This window comes from Anastrepha obliqua, chromosome 1 (assembly GCF_027943255.1).
Source record: "Anastrepha obliqua isolate idAnaObli1 chromosome 1, idAnaObli1_1.0, whole genome shotgun sequence".
NCBI classification, from domain to species: domain Eukaryota; kingdom Metazoa; phylum Arthropoda; class Insecta; order Diptera; family Tephritidae; genus Anastrepha; species Anastrepha obliqua.
This window is the reverse complement of record NC_072892.1, coordinates 27,397,273-27,413,436: the sequence shown is the minus strand read 5'-3', so window position 1 is coordinate 27,413,436 and position 16,164 is coordinate 27,397,273. Positions and strand designations below refer to the sequence as shown.

General features: G+C 38.1%; 1 protein-coding gene across 2 annotated transcripts in view; it reads left to right on the top strand.

Annotated features, from left to right (window-relative positions):
* Positions 1 to 16,164, top strand: part of LOC129235702 (nephrin) — an 81,887-nt gene that overhangs the window by 30,242 nt on the left and 35,481 nt on the right. For both annotated transcript variants that reach the window (XM_054869694.1, XM_054869693.1), the window contains exons 5-7: positions 2,803 to 3,009; positions 5,711 to 5,862; positions 14,625 to 14,769. In XM_054869694.1, coding sequence (XP_054725669.1) covers positions 2,803 to 3,009; positions 5,711 to 5,862; positions 14,625 to 14,769 — 504 coding nt within the window. The remainder of the gene's footprint in view (positions 1 to 2,802; positions 3,010 to 5,710; positions 5,863 to 14,624; positions 14,770 to 16,164) is intronic.

The window sequence follows — 16,164 nt, the reverse complement described above, 5'->3', positions numbered from 1 at the left end:
ATGGAGAAAACTACATTTTTTATAGAGCCACTCTGACAATATTTGAAAAAATTGCTCAAAAGGAATGGATAAAATAAAGATAAAAAGCTAATAAAGCTAATCCCAACCTGAAGCCTGTTAAATCAAACGTCATTATCATAACAAAGTTAGGCGAGGTCATGCAAAAGCAAGAGAAATTCGGACTTATGCAAATACGGATAGCAGATCAAAAGAGTACAAAAAACTGCCAAGAGGGAAATACTGCTTGAACTCAACCATGTTCGTTAAGGTGTACAAAATCTGTTTACAAATACAGCAGAAATCAAATAATCTCTAAGATTACTTCAATAGAGATTCATGATTTGGATGAGATCAACCAAAAAAGATGTCATTATTATTATTGGCGTATTGGAATTACATAGTAAATTAACATTATAAAATTAGGAACTTAGCTATCTACAAAACATTTCCAGCCCTCTCTGTTACAAACCTGTATCGTAATTCGCTATGGATGTTCGATTTGGATGTTTCATTATTAACTGTAGATCTCCACATACATATATTTTGGTCGCTCTCTGATTCTAGTACCGATCGGGTTTCATACCAAAACTGAATGCGCAATGTTGTTTGCATCCTTTCTTAACGTGTGATTGGTCGATCCACCTGTATTTCTAGCGCTTAGTGTCGTTATCTATGCCTTTTTGCTTCGTGATTTTCCATAGTATTTGATTGGATATTGTTCTCGAAATTCTGAAAATTCTCATTATTCGCCGTAGGCAGCGATTGCCGAAACATTGCATCTTGTATATAATGGCCTTTTTTTGTATAACACGTCTCCCTACCGTAAATGAGCACTGTTTTTACACAGCCGTTTTAGTCGTTCGATTGATTATGGGTGGTTTCTATACCTGCCAAAGGGGAGCGTAAGTCCGCTTTGCCCTGCTCAGGCGGTTATTTACAGATAATATAGGTGTTGGTGGTGTGTGGCAATAGGTGTTGACCAGGTGTTACCTGTGCTTTGATTTTTTCCCTCAAGCCAGAGCCTGCACAAGTGAAAATCGCAGCAGCAGCTGCTTTCAGTGAGATGAGAAGAACCACAATGCAAAATAATGCAACAAATAAGCATTATATGCCGTCTGCAATTTTAGCGGACAGACAAATAAAAGCTATATTGCTGGATCCGCTGTTATACCTTTGGCGATGCGCTTTCAAATTGGAGAGCGTGTCTATTTCCCACAACGAACACTAATTTCCTAAAAATCCACACTAACTGAATTTCTTGAACTATGTAGTCGACCAGATACTGCCGTTCCACGATGCTTCACGTGGAACAAGCAGTCAAAAAGTGGAACTCACAAAAGCAAGGACATTGCTGTCCAAGGATATGTCACCATATTTATCGACAATTATGCACAGTTCAGCAATTGAGTATGTTATCTAATGTATAATATATCAGGAAATAAAAAAGTGCACTGTGCATCCAAAGCAAATCGAATACATCTTCTTGGGATTGTTATTGGTATACGTCCCTGAGACGACACTTGCGGTGTCCCTTGTAGAATTTTTTACTTAAAACTTTTGTATATTGTAATATTTTAACCACGTAATTGTTTTTTTTTAATAAATTTTCCATGTAAATTATTTCACCAAAAGACGCATCGGGTAGGAGTTAGGGGATTAAAACATAAACAAAATTATGTAGGTCTTTAAAGATAGTACTTACGTATGAGCCCGATTTATAACTAATATTTCAAATACAGTAGATTCTGTTTTTATGCGATAGATACGTTCCGCAAGAAACAGCATAAAAAAAGCTACCAGTTCTATAGTAAAACTATAGATACGTTTCAAAAGTGCTAAGAACCGCATAAATCTGAAATAATGTAATAAAATCGCATAAAAAAGGGCACTAGTCCCATATTATAACTATAGATATATTACGTTCCATAGACCGCATGAATCTGAAATAATTAAATAAAACCGCACAAACAAAATATTGTATTTTTGAAAATTATATCTTTATTTAAGAAACGTCAGAATCGAAAAATAAATTTACGTCAGAAATAGAATCAGACAATACCCGCATGTTGCGCATTCGTTTAGGATTTGGCGTAAAATCACTTGAGGAAATGTACACGTCTGATCTAGATGGTTATTCAGGCGGTTCCATACTTGTAGGGTTACCATTTCTGATGTAATCTGTGATGAGTTTTTGCTTAGCTGGTTTAGAATCTTGTTTATATGTACAATTCCCGATAGGTCGACATGCATTTTTTAATTTAAAAAGAACCGCACTATTTCAAAACCGCATAAAAAAAGCCGCATAAAAACAGAACCTACTGTATACTAAACGCCTTTTGGACCAAAAAGTGAAAGCTTTAACTCACTGTTAAAATTTTTTTGAAGATACGCGGGGTTTCATTACTACGCAAGGACACTATCGTTTCTAATTGGTTTGGTTGAGACCCTAAACAAGAATTCTAAAATTTTTATATAGTATTCTTCGTAAATAGTCAATAACTCTGAATCAAGGAATTACCAAAAAATACTTTATAAAGAGCAATTTTTAAAGAATTCCATACAAAAAAGTACGGTCATAAAGTTGGAGCTCGATGTGCGTTAATTAAGCATATTTGCAGTTTTCTACTAAGATATAATATTACATAAATGCTACAATAAGTTGGTATGTTGTATTGGATTTATTATACCTTTTTACAAATCCAAATGGCTAATGAGACAACTCCACTAACGTACTTAGATAAACAAATTATCAAGCTGAGTATTAAAAACCACATTATAAAAATATGAAAAAATGTATTACAGGCAATCCTAGACCTGAATTGGTATGGTTTTACGAAGGCGTCCAATTAAAGTCTGAAATGAGCTTGGATGTCGATAAAAAGTCACTACAAAGTGTCATAAAATTCGGGCCTTTAAAAAGAGAACATCTGAATGGGCGTCTCTCATGTCAAGCGGGCATTCATCAAAAAACAGCAGCTATCGAGGCTATTGTGCAAATTGATATGAACTGTAAGTACAAACTCGCATAATAAATTAACCTTTTCAATCAGTAATCAAGTTTAAGCAAATATTTTTTTTATTTGAATTTATTCTAGAAATGAATTTTTATATTCAATATCGTAGCTAGGATGTTAAAAATATATATCGGATGATTTTCCGGGATTACATTATAATAATTATATGGGTGGGAGAAATACTCCATTGGAATTTTTTTTCAAGCTAAGCTTCCCTCCCAATGTTGGAGTGAAAGGATTAAGAGTGAATGAAGGTAGACAAAATGTCATAACTTTTTGCTGCAGTCAGCTCCTCACATATGTATTCCTCTGCAATTATTTGTCTCTATAGCGTCTCGCGCCGTAGCCGAATGTGCGTGATTACCAATCGGAATTCACAGAGAGAACGTAGGTTCGAATCTCGGTGAAAACACCAAAATTAAGAAAAACATAATAGCGGTCGCCCCTCGGCAGGCAATGGCAAACCTCCGAGTGTATTTCTGCCATGAAAAAGTTCCTCATAAAAATATCTGCCGTTCGGAGTCGGCTTGAAACTGTAGGTCCCTAAATTTGTGGAACAACATCAAGACGCGCACCACAAATAGGAGGAGGAGCTCGGCCAAACACCCAAACAGGGTGTACGCGCCAATTATATATATAATATATATTATATATAGAGTCTCAAATCTCGTACATTACACGTCTCTTTGTTGCACCCTCCCCGTACACACAGTGGCTCACAGTCAAACAGAGGCAGCAATCACTTGGGGCAATATTAAGTTAAAATCTCGCGATTGTATTACTCCAATAAGCTAGGGGAGCTCGTTCATTTTACATGTATTCACACACTCGCTCAATCAATCGTTGTTCAAGTCGAAACGAAGCAACATAAGTGGAGACTGTGTTGGTTTTTTCGTATATCACCAACACAATCTCAGTACTTTCGCAAACAAACTATTACCATGAAACATGTAACGTCTTTCAAATTCGCTAAGAGCCGGTTAACGGTCTGAAACTAGCCACACCGTCGGAATTTGTCACCAGGGATTCTAATATCCAAATTTACGAAGCCAAAAAATGGGATATTTCATTCGCTAATGAACGAAATTGCTGGAAATCGGTAAAGAGGAACATTTTTCAAATAAGTTTATATATAACCGACTCTTAATTAATGCAATTCTGAAGGGCGTTCCTATTAGAAGCAGTTTTATCATGTTCCCAAGTGGCATTTGGCTATGCGTTTTTTGATTTTATCTTATGTTTTAAAAACTAGTGAATAGTGAAATGCTCTGGCAAATGTCCGCCATCACTTGTATTGAAAAATTCCGCCAGACCTTAGATATTTATTGTATTAATAGGACTATGAATAAGTTCGTGCGGTTTTTTTTCGAAATTTGAAACTTTATTGACGTAAAATGGTTACAAATTTAATATTCAAAGTATTGTCCATCGCTTACTACTACTTTTTCCCCATCTTTCTGGCAATTCACGGATTCCCTTTGTGAAAAATTCGGTCGGTTTTGCCGCAATCCACGAATCGATCCATTTTTTGACTTCATCGTAATTACGGAAGTGCTGGTCAGCCAGGCCATGTTGCATCGATCGGAAGAGATAGTAATCGGATGGCGCAAGGTCTGGACTATACGGCGGGTGGGGTAGGACATCCCATTTGAGCGTTTCTAAGTATGTTTTGACCACTTGTGCAACATGTGACCGAGCATTGTCATGTTGCAAAATAACTTTGTCGTGTCTATCGGCGTATTGCGGCCGTTTTTCTCGCAGTGCTCGGCTCAAACGCATCAATTGTCGCCGGTAGACATCCCCCGTAATCGTTTCATTCGGTTTCAGTAGCTCATAATACACAACACCCAGCTGGTCCCACCAGATACACAGCATAACCTTCAGGCCATGAATATTCTGCGCCGACGTCGATGTTGAAGCATGGCCAGGGTATCCATACGTTGCCCGACGTTTTGGATTGTCGTAATGGACCCACTTTTCATCGCCAGTCACAATTCGATGCAAAAAACCCTTTCTTTTGTGCCGTTGAAGCAGTTGTTCGCATGCCATAAAACGGCGTTCAACGTCTCTTGGCTTCAATTCATACGGCACCCAATGGCCTACCATTCGGATCATTCCCATGGCTTTTAAACGTTTGGAAATGGTTGATTGATCAACTCCCAAAGTTTTTGCAACCTCTTCTTGCGTTTGAGCCGGATCTTGATCGAGCAATTCCTCCAATTCGGTATCCATGAACTTTGGCGGCGCACCCTCGCGTTCTTCGTCTTCCAAGCCAAAATCACCACTTTTAAAGCGTGCAAACCACTTCTGGCACGTTCGCTCAGCTAGAGCATGCTCACCATAAACTTCCACCAAGATACGATGACTTTCGGCTGCTTTTTTCTTCATATTAAAATAATGAAGAAGAATTCCCCGCAAAAACACATTATTTGGCACGAAATTCGACATTTTCAAGTGTGGTAAAAATATTGTTGTTTACGCTTCAAATAAAAAACTTATACTGACGTTTGTGCCTTACAACAGTAGCTCTCCAATGAATGTTTGGAAATGTGGATCGATGGAATAAGTTACGCAAGTTACAAGTTACGCCATCTGTTGTAAAACCGCACGAACTTATTCATAGTCCTATTATTACACTTATACTTGTATAAAGAGTGGAAAGATATTTTAACATTTATATTTATTTCGTACAACAGTTCCACCTCTGAATATTCGTTTACTTGGAGCACGTCAGCCACTCTCTGCCGGCCTCCGATATGACCTCTTATGCCAAAGTGCCGGAGGAAGGCCTCCCGCAGTTATAACATGGTGGCAAAATGAAATCCGACTAGAAAAAACCACAGAAACTGTAAGTACGATATTTCATATGCATACACTTCTTAATATAGCTTTTAAAGAATGCTAAAAAGATTGGTATTCTTTCCCGACTCATCTTTCTTTCTACTTACGTCCCACAAGCTGTGTATTTGTTAAGGTTGACATTATTATGGGTGTTAATACTGGTTCCTAAATAAACGAAGTCTCTTACAACCTCGAAATACGTCGAGTGCATCTGGAGGATGGTGTATAGAAGTCCACCCAAGTGGGGAATGTCCCTGATTGACATTCACTTCGGAGTGGCCAGGACGATTCTTCTGCATACAGTCTAAGCAGCTCGCAACTTCCGGGATACGCCTAAGTATTCTCTGGGTAGCTCCCGAATATCCGTTTGAGAACGAGCTAATGTGAGAAGGCGAAGCATCCCAGGATATCTGGTTGTACACTGAGTTTGCGACCCGCCACGTAAAAATCCTTCCCAATGAAAACGACAACAAAGCCTCGGATGAGAACTGCTTATTGCTAGGTGGATACTTAGAAATATGTCTATAAAAATAAATGGCCTCGCTAAGTGCTTTTACATTAACAAAAAAAAAAACAAAAATACAAATATAACTAAACAAAACTTACGTAAACTAACTATTGAGACATGAGGTTATAACGGACCCAGTCTCCAATTCGATGGATCTAATTCATATCTAGCAGACTCTCAAACTTATCCCAGCCAGTATTACTCGGATTCTCTTGAATGACTCCTATTCCCAGTTCAAACTGTATGATCCTGTGACCTGATTGGGAATACACGAAGAAAATCTCACAACCTGACACCTAATTTTCACCAGTCTGTTACTGCGGGTAATATCAAGAACTTCCTGTCTGTTCCTCATGGCAAACGACATTTATTTTTTAACATCGCAGCCTAACACTCATATAGCCTTCTGGGGGGACGGTTTTCTGTCTACCGCAAAGACAACTGATGCAAGCACAATGTCTCTAAGTGACCCGTGGCGATGTAGATTGATCCGAGTTACTACATGTCGTTCATCTGTCCACATCCAAGAGCCGCAACTCGCTTTGGCTTCCTTTATCAAGGGCGTGTTTTCTCAGGTCCAGGCCCTTCATTAGCTTCTGCGTGATGGGGATATAAGCTGGTTCCGTGACTTCTCCGAATGCTGCAGACCCAGTGACTGACCAGGGTTCCCCGTATGGTGAAACTGTCACCGTGGCGGGCATGGTTGACACTCGGATCATCTGAGTGACCGGATCGTTTCCAGCCACGGTGACCATAGCTATCACGCCTCATGGTGACAGATCTATGGGGGGGGTAATTCAATTGGAAGCCCATACCCTTGTTGAGCCTGAGCCCCTTCCCTCTTCACTGCTACTGCTCAGGATGTGCCAAGCTGAAGCTGCGCTCCATTCCACTCCACAATCGTGAGTGTCACTCTTGCAAGCTATTCCACAATCTTCTTATCCTTACAGTCAACAAGCAGAAGACCTGGCCTGAAGTTCACCCCATAGGAAACCAGTGGGTGAATCTAACTTTTGAAGACCTTTTTCATTATAGTCTCCTGGAGCACAGTTAGCGTCTCCGCAGGATAGTTCGTGAACAACATCGCCAAGCGAATTTCTTTACGGTCCTTCGGGATACTAGTATGCTGACTACTCTTATCTCGCGGGGCTGGTATGCCCTGTCGCTTTCTGGGCATGCTGTACGCGGCAGTGGGCTAGCTCGCTACTTTTTGATACTGGCTGCTTGCAGGGTAATCTGCTTGCATCTCCGGTTTATAGTTTCCCACTTCTCCGTTCTGTGGCAAATGGGGGTGGATTGACCAGACACGTTCTGTGGCGGTTTCTCTAATTCCACTAATTTTGCAACAAAAATCATGTGGCCACACCATATAAAAATATTTTTATTCTTAAAGTTTGTTTAAGCACCTCTCATTTGATACCTATATCTCTTATTCAAGTGATATTTGTTCATAAATTACTATTGTTGAAATAAAATTGACGTGGCAACGCTATACACAAAATTGTTTTTGGAATAGATTTTACTTAAAAATATAATATTTGTCTTAATACAGATACTACAATATTTATGTCTGTTTTTTTTTTGGATAAATCGTTATTTTTTTAGTACAGGGTGACACACATCCTGCTAAAATTAGTTTTGAAGCATCTATGATTTATCAATAAATATCGCGATATTTGAATCGCAATACTGGATCGAGATATCATATTTAGTGATCTTGTAGGGTGAAATACGGATGGATCACAAACTATGTATTTAAAAATATCGAAATCTGGATTTATCTGGATCCAGAACTTTGAATTCAATAGGTTGTGACCTATGGCTGTAACTGGTTATAAATTTCATATATTTCCAGAGATATGCACTATAAAAAAATCAGTTTGTATGGGATGTGCCACGTCCCCTTGTATAATCGAAATAAAAGCTATTCTATCTGTTATCTATAAAATTCTTGTTTTCATTTTGGTGTCAGAGGTGTACACACCAATTATGTGATATATTTATATTACTTTTTTACCGTCGGGAAAATAAAACAAAGTAAAGCCAAACATTTCAGTTGAAAATGTTTAATAATGTTCGTTAAAAAAAAAATAAAAAAAAAGTTAGCTGCTGCCACGGTTGTTGCAACACGCGGAATAAGGATACAGCTATAAAACATTTTAAATTTCCTGCTTCTTTTGTAATCTTAAGAACAGACCACTCTCTCAACCTCCATCCGAAATAATCTATACCGAAAGGAAATTCTCATGTAAATTTAACATTTGTGCATTATCAACTTTACATTTCGCCAAACAATGTCGTAGTAGCATTGAAAATAATCAAAACAACAGGTTTCACCATTTTATGAAACAAGGCCTCTTCTATTCGCCACTTCTCCGCTCGACTAACCCATCGAAAAATTTGCGTGTGAAAGCAACAACAAAGTTATCGAGTGAGATTCGCCGTTAGCGAGTATGGCTATAGCTCATTAGACTGGTATAACTCACTGTCGCACAAACACATGTAATTTAAGGCAGCTCTGTTGCCGCGTTGCCAATATATGTTCATTTCTTCCAGTTGCTTCATCTATTCACCACTTGCTAACGTGTGGCGAAAAGAAGACGCCTATACTCGTAGAGTGTAAGCGAAAATTCCCTCCCAAAGAGAAGAAAAGCCAACAAGTTAAGGAACGGAAACTTATCCATCACTTGCGAAAACCGGTAGAAGAAGACATATCAGCTGAGTTTTTTACAATTTTTTGTGTTCTCCAAAAAAATTACCATAAATATATTTTATATACTCCAGCTTTTTATTAATACATTTTCCATTTTTCGGCGCTGACTGTAAACTGCAAATTTCAAACTGGCGCAAAGGCAAAAGTGCGTAAAGATTCCATAAAAATGCAATGTAATGTAAATCCGAAAATGCATTGGAATTGTTAGCCTAACATTGCCTAATTATTGTTATTTATATTTGGGCCTTCTATTTCTGTATGGGACATATCGCTTAATTTTTATTTTATTTTAATTATAATAATTAATAAAAAAAATTTGTAATTATTAATAATTAATACTAAATTTAATTAATTTTTAAGGGGTATTTTTTGGGAAATTGATTGCCAAAATAATGGAGAGGAGTTGTTTAGAAAAAATTTTCGCATGACGCGGTGTAGCTTTAAAGAGCTAAATCTTTCGACTTTGGAAAAGAAAGATACAAATTTTAAGAAAGCCATTAATCTTGTGTATCCATTGCTTCTACGTCATGAGCTCGTCCACTGAATACCGTTGTGTGAGTAATATATTCGAAATCGGAAAAACCAGAGAAACCAGTGTTTGCGGAGTTTTGCAAGCAAGTACGGAACGTACTCGTATTACATTATATCACTGGTACCTCAATCACTTCCCTTTCAGCAGAGAAAAGATAAGAGGGTGTATATATATCTGGGTTCATCCAAATTGGGTTTCTTCGATGAATTGGCGCCATTGGTATGCTTTAACTCTTACATATGATTTTTTTTTTTTTTTATTTAATTTTCTAAGATGGTTATCATTACTGCACATAAGAATACATCCAGGACCTGAAGAAGGCGTATATTGTTATAATTATAAAGGATGGCCTTCAGCCGTGCTTTTATTTTTAGTTGTCGCCAGGTAAATTTGCTTAATTTGAACTACATACATATTTTTGTAACTTAAGAAAAATTGCCCCTATTTTGCAGATATCATTTTCTTTACATTAATGTTCTCCAGGAAGATGTAACGACTCATATACTCGTATTTATGAGAGGTCGTTATTAAAGAAAGAGCTGCAGAACTGTACCGTACTTGCTGAAATGAGTATACAATTCGAGTCAATTGAACTTGTAATTCACTTTATCTGTCTATTGAATTATTTGTACAGTAGATACATACATACATAATTGCTTATTATTTTTTTTTTTTTTTTGTTATTTATTTATTTTGTTATTAATATATTTTTTATTATTATTATTTATTATTTTATATTATATGATTATAGATTTCACAGGGTTGGTAAAGAGATTGATAATGATATCCAAAATGCGAATTCTGTTATAAATGCGTGCCGCGGTTTTACAAAACTCTTTAGTTGAGGAGAAAGATGATTTGCCCAGAATTTGGTTAAACGAACAAACTATAAAAATGAAACCGAAGTTTCGGAAACGCTCTCAGAAAATATTTTGGTAAGTACGTAGTCACATGACAATGCTCCCAAGAACCAAGAATCACCACTCTACTCTCATAAATCTGTTTACTTCTCCTACTTACCCTCACATCTCTCCTAGTTATTTTGTGCTTTGCTCTTTTACTATGGCCGTGGTTATGCCAGATCTGCATTTGTTCGCATGTGAACTGCCAATTTCAGGGCAAGCGGAACAATTGTCGTAGATCTATTTTTACGTGGGCATTTCATCACATAACTCTTCATTCGAAAATGACTTCCGCGCAATTTAAAACAAAGCACTCCTCGCAATTTAAAACAAAGAAAATACGTTTATTAAACAAAAAATTAAAAAACATGTCGGTGGATCAATCGCTGCCTTTACGCGCTAAAAATGTTGAATAGACCATTGGCATTAGAAGAAACATTTTGTTTTTAAATTTCTCTTTTGATCTTATAATAACGCCACTAGGAGGATTTTGTATAAATGAATATATCGCTGTCAAAACACCAAAGTGGCAGCTCACAGCGTACGATAAACCACATGCCATAAGCTATGCGATTTATCGCATGAGGTCTGCGAGGAGTGGTTTCCATTTGCATTATATCGCATGAGATGATTTGCATGCGATCAGCGTCCGCATGTCGAGACAGCGTCCCCATGTCGGCATACAGTTGTTCGGCGAACAAGAAATGTGTTTGCTCTGTTGTACTTAGTTTGTTACAGAGTTGCATTCCGGAAAATGGATAATGAAATATAGGCACGATATACTGGCATGTAAAAAATTTCATATTTTGAAACTCTATGAGAAAAGGCGTAACACGCCAGATCACGGCCTTTTGATTTATAATGCAATTCTTAATAATACGGCACGTTCACAGATACGCATGATGAAAAGAATTCAGACGTGCTCAATAACAGACCGTAATTCGTCTCTGAGCGAATTTGACAGAATCTGCTGTTAGGCTAATGTTACTTGGGATGTGTTTACAGAAAAACTGAGATCGTATTGGTGATATACGAAAAAAATCAACACAATCCACACTCATATGTTGCTTCGTTGCTATCTAAAAAACGACTGGTTGGGCGAGTGTGTGAATACATGTGAAATGACCGTGCAGAATTCGGCTGCCGAATCCCATGTGACGTAGCAGCCGAAGTTTCGCCCGCAATTTTCTTTTTCACATTAATTAAAGAGCAAACCTTGTAAATCTTTCATCTCTGGTTTAGCCGGACAAATTTTGTCAACGATCGATCTCTCTCTCTCTCTCTCTTCGTGTTCGATGCACAGGGTTCGCCATCTAAAATTTCAGCATAACCACGGCCTATCCGTTTTCTCTATTGACATATGACATTCTCTTTCCGTGGCCTTATGTATAATAACAACACACCTATTTTTAATCCTATTTTGGGTCCTAAATAATTTTTAATTAAGAAATCCAAGAGACTTTGGGTAAGTATTTCGTTGTCATTCCTCATTTCTTCTCCTAACTTGGTAATTTTTTTAAACTTTGTCGAACTCATCGTGCATTACTATAATATAAACTTTTCGTTTGCTTTTCTCGTAGCGCGCGCATTGGAGGACGAGGGTTAGCCGAAGACAACAAGTGCGACTGCAATTCGATGGGGGTTAGAGATGAGGCTGACGGTAACTCATCAAGCCATGACGAAGGTGTCGGCTCTGACACCACCAACGGAGGGAATATAGACGTTTCCTGTTATTTGCCTAAGCATTGTAATAAAAAATAAATAAAGTATAATATGAAATTTTATGGTAGTATAATGCTCACGGATTGTCAATGCTCTCCTTCACTCACATAATGACGTTCTTGATAAGGTGAGCGCCAATAATTGTACGCACGTCTTCGTACAAATTTCACGCCGACTGTGAACCTCTTACGGCCCAATCGGCTCCTTACATTTGCCGAAAGAAAATTGCTTTTAGTAAATCTTATATCCTTAAAGCTATTGAGCAGTCAGGTTGGCTATTTTGTATGTTGCGACTAATGCAGACAAGGCACACCCTTGCTTTGACATAATTCCACGAAGCAACCACTCCTCTTTCTGCGATACGCAGCTAGCGTTTCCTTTTTTATTATTGAAGTTATCGAGTTGCGTTTTTACAACTAATTATTGTTATAATTGATAAGCCAAAAGTTAAATAAAAGTAAAAAAAAGTAAATGAAAAAGAAAATAGTCACTTATTATGTGGCCTTATCGTATTATTGACTTCATTGCAACTGCAAAATTCCTATAATGGCAGAGGAAATTGGTGCTAATGTGTGCGCCGATGCCGGTGTAGTAAAAAGGGATTAATTAGAAGAAGCTAATATGGAGAGATGCTGGGCAAAAGCGATACGTTTTTGCAGTAGTAAAGTTTTTTTTTATATAAAATGTGCGCTTTGCAATGTCGATTTGCCGTAAATTAAAAGAAGAACTTGAACCAATCGACCCCCAAAAATCAAGTATTCCCTTTACACTTCATTTTCTTGGGTGTTTGTATTTTTGTGCCTTTAGCCCATACCAAAAATGCGGATTCAATGGCGCGAAAACCTTAGAAATGTTGGGAAACCTTATTCGGTAATGACACTCTAAAGAAAACAGAAGAGATGGTGAGTCCATCGATGATGAAGAATGTAGTGGAAGGCCGTCCGCATCGAAAACTGTTGAAAACATAATAAAGTGAGAGAAAAGTTGGTCAATAACCGCAAATTAACCATTAGAGAGCTGGCAGAGAATTTGAACACTGCTTATGGACCCGTTTAGGGCATTGTAATTAATGATTTGGGTTTGCGCCTGTTGCTGCAAAGTAGGTCCCAAAAGACCTGAGCTTTGGTCCCAAAAGACCTGAGCTTCATGCAAAAAAGAGTCCGCGTTGATATCGGCAAAGGCTGAAACATTCATGGTACCACCATAAATCAGCTGCAGACGTACCTTCATTCCTCTATCTACCTTTACTTCGACTTCTGTTGAAGTAGGCGTTGCCTTGCCAAGAACTGGAACTGCTTTGTTAGTTGCTTCTCTTTCGCCAGTTGGAGTTGCGCTGAAGGGCGGCCTACCATGTTAACTTGAGGAAAGTTTATCATGCTGACTACAGCATCGGCTTGACTTTAGAAGGGATAACTCCAGCTCGAGCATATGGAGCCAAGAGCGATGCCCATAAATCTAATAAAACGGTTTCACCCTGGGTGTTACCGCCAACAGATATATCTCGCAAAAGTTAGCTAGGTTTAAGGTCGTCTAAGGGCATGTGGCCCAAAAAAGTTATACGCGTAGCTGCTGTTTACCACCCGTATCGATTCCGTGCGGGAGCACCGTCAGTTTGTTAGGTGTTAGCTGTGACATAACCAGATTATACTTCCTGTGAAACTCTCGCAACCAGCACTGTGGGGGAAAAAAATACGATTCTATGTTTGTATCGCCCATACTTGGCGATTTTTTCGTAGAGCTATAATGGCGTCTACATGGGATTCGGGCATAAGAGTTACGATTTCTGCAGCTGGCGGTGCAATAACAAGTTGACTTGTATTCAGTGCCTGCAATAGTGCTTGTTTGATAAGCTCGGAGTCATCTCGTTGGAACGACATGAGCTCCTCCGTCAATTGGAGGTGCGCATCTTAATGTTGTTCTACAAATGAAGGGCCGCTTCCGCTCTGCAGATGTTTTTTAGAGCTTTTTCAGGGCAGAAATACACTCGGGGGGCTGCCATTACTTGCCGATGAGCGACCGCTAATAGGAAAACCCTTTTCTTTCATTTGATGTTTCATGCTCATAGTGGGTTTCGAACATTTGCCCTACCGAATAGTATTCACGCACAAACTCATTCGGCTACGGTGGCCACCATAAAACGCACCTTCAAAAATTCAATGTTAAAACTTTGCATGTTAATGGACGACAGCTAAATTTTGTTTTAATAATTAATTCAAGAAGTAGATCGAGACGATTTGTTTTAGCCAGCGAATGCTTCATTATTTTTTCTTCTTATGATATACATACATATGTACATACGGACATGTGTTTATTAATTTGATTAGTCCAAAAATCTCCAATATTTGTACTAATTCAGCTTTTCATACATATATGTTTTGAATCATTATTTCAGACATCAAGTGACGGGAATCAGACAACAAGTACGTTGTCGGTCACTTTTGAAAAATCCGATGCCGGGAAGTATCTCTCCTGCAAAGCGTATAATCTTGCTATAACAACAACACCCTTGGAAGATGGGTGGATACTCGACATTCAATGTAAGTTATATTATAAATTCGTATTTATCGTTAAAATTCCCTCCAATAGGGTAGATCAACAAATTTTTGTACCAGCTGGGCAAATCGCTAAATTTGTAATACGCATCCATAGTATGAACTCCGTCCTTAATTGGGTGTTGTTATTTTTTTTTTTTTTTTTTTTTTTTTGTAATAACTGAATTTTATATTTTGTTATAGGTCCGTTAAAAATACTATTGTAAATGTATTGTTACTCAAAAGCATAAAAATAAAGTGCAGCAATCACAAACAAAAACAACGCTAACCATCCCATGAGCCTTTCGACGCCAACACACCAACATCTGGAAGAATTCAAGAATAGATAGCACCATAGTAGAACGAGATAGAATGATGCAGTGAGACCATGCTAGAATCTTTTAGAGTGTAGCAGGATGTTTACATTACCCGCATTCAAGAGTCCTGGGTCAAACACGGCAAAGTCGTGGGGCTAAACAGCAGAGCAGAATATCTTAGAACATTATAGGATTTTGTAGAATAGTGCAGACGCCTTAGTTCTGTGTAGCTGTAAAAGCAGCCGTCATGCAACTACACGACGTATAGAATGAATAGATGACGTCAACAGCGGGCGCTAATTGGCTCTCAGCGAATTTGAAGGATTCAGCTGATTTACTGGCTTAGTAACCGCTGTCATCGTTTGTTTGCACCCGTATTTTTACACTCATCACACGTATTCATAGAGCTGTGTTAGCCAAGACTTGGACTTAATTCAGTTTTTGTAGAAACTTAGAAATTGTTACTCTACACGTCAACATGATTGCACAAGCCATATAGATTTTTCATCATATATGATTACAAAGTTTTGTTTTGTTTGTTTGTGTGCTTTATCTTTAATTTCGACAATCGGTTTGACACGTTGCCATATCTTTCCCATTTCTATGAAAAATCAATTTTGGAATAATATTTGGAAATATTTGCAAGAATTTTAATAAAACCAGCTGAAAAAATTCTCGTACGGCTCTCTTTATGCTTACAAACTTAACTGAAGCATCTAACAGCTCTTTACGTTTTCTAAGTTAAGCTGAGTTTTGGCTAACAAGAAACACGTGTTGGTGGTATGGTAGGTTGGCCTAGGCTAGGATAGGTTGCTGACAGGTTGCTTGTCTAAGATAAGACACTCGGTGGTCATAAGGCCCAGTGTGGTACCAGCATTTGATTTCCATCCAACTAAGTTGCTTAAACCATTTGGATCTTTTTAAGAAGGTAACTAGTCCCCCCAGTGGGACATATTGCAAATTGCCTAGGTCTTCAAAGAAATAATCGCCAGGATATTTGGCACGGTCTTTTTTTGAAGTGCAGAACATTCACAGAGAAGGTGTCGGTCTAACTCAGTTCCTTCTTCATCTCCAAAGCTCTTGC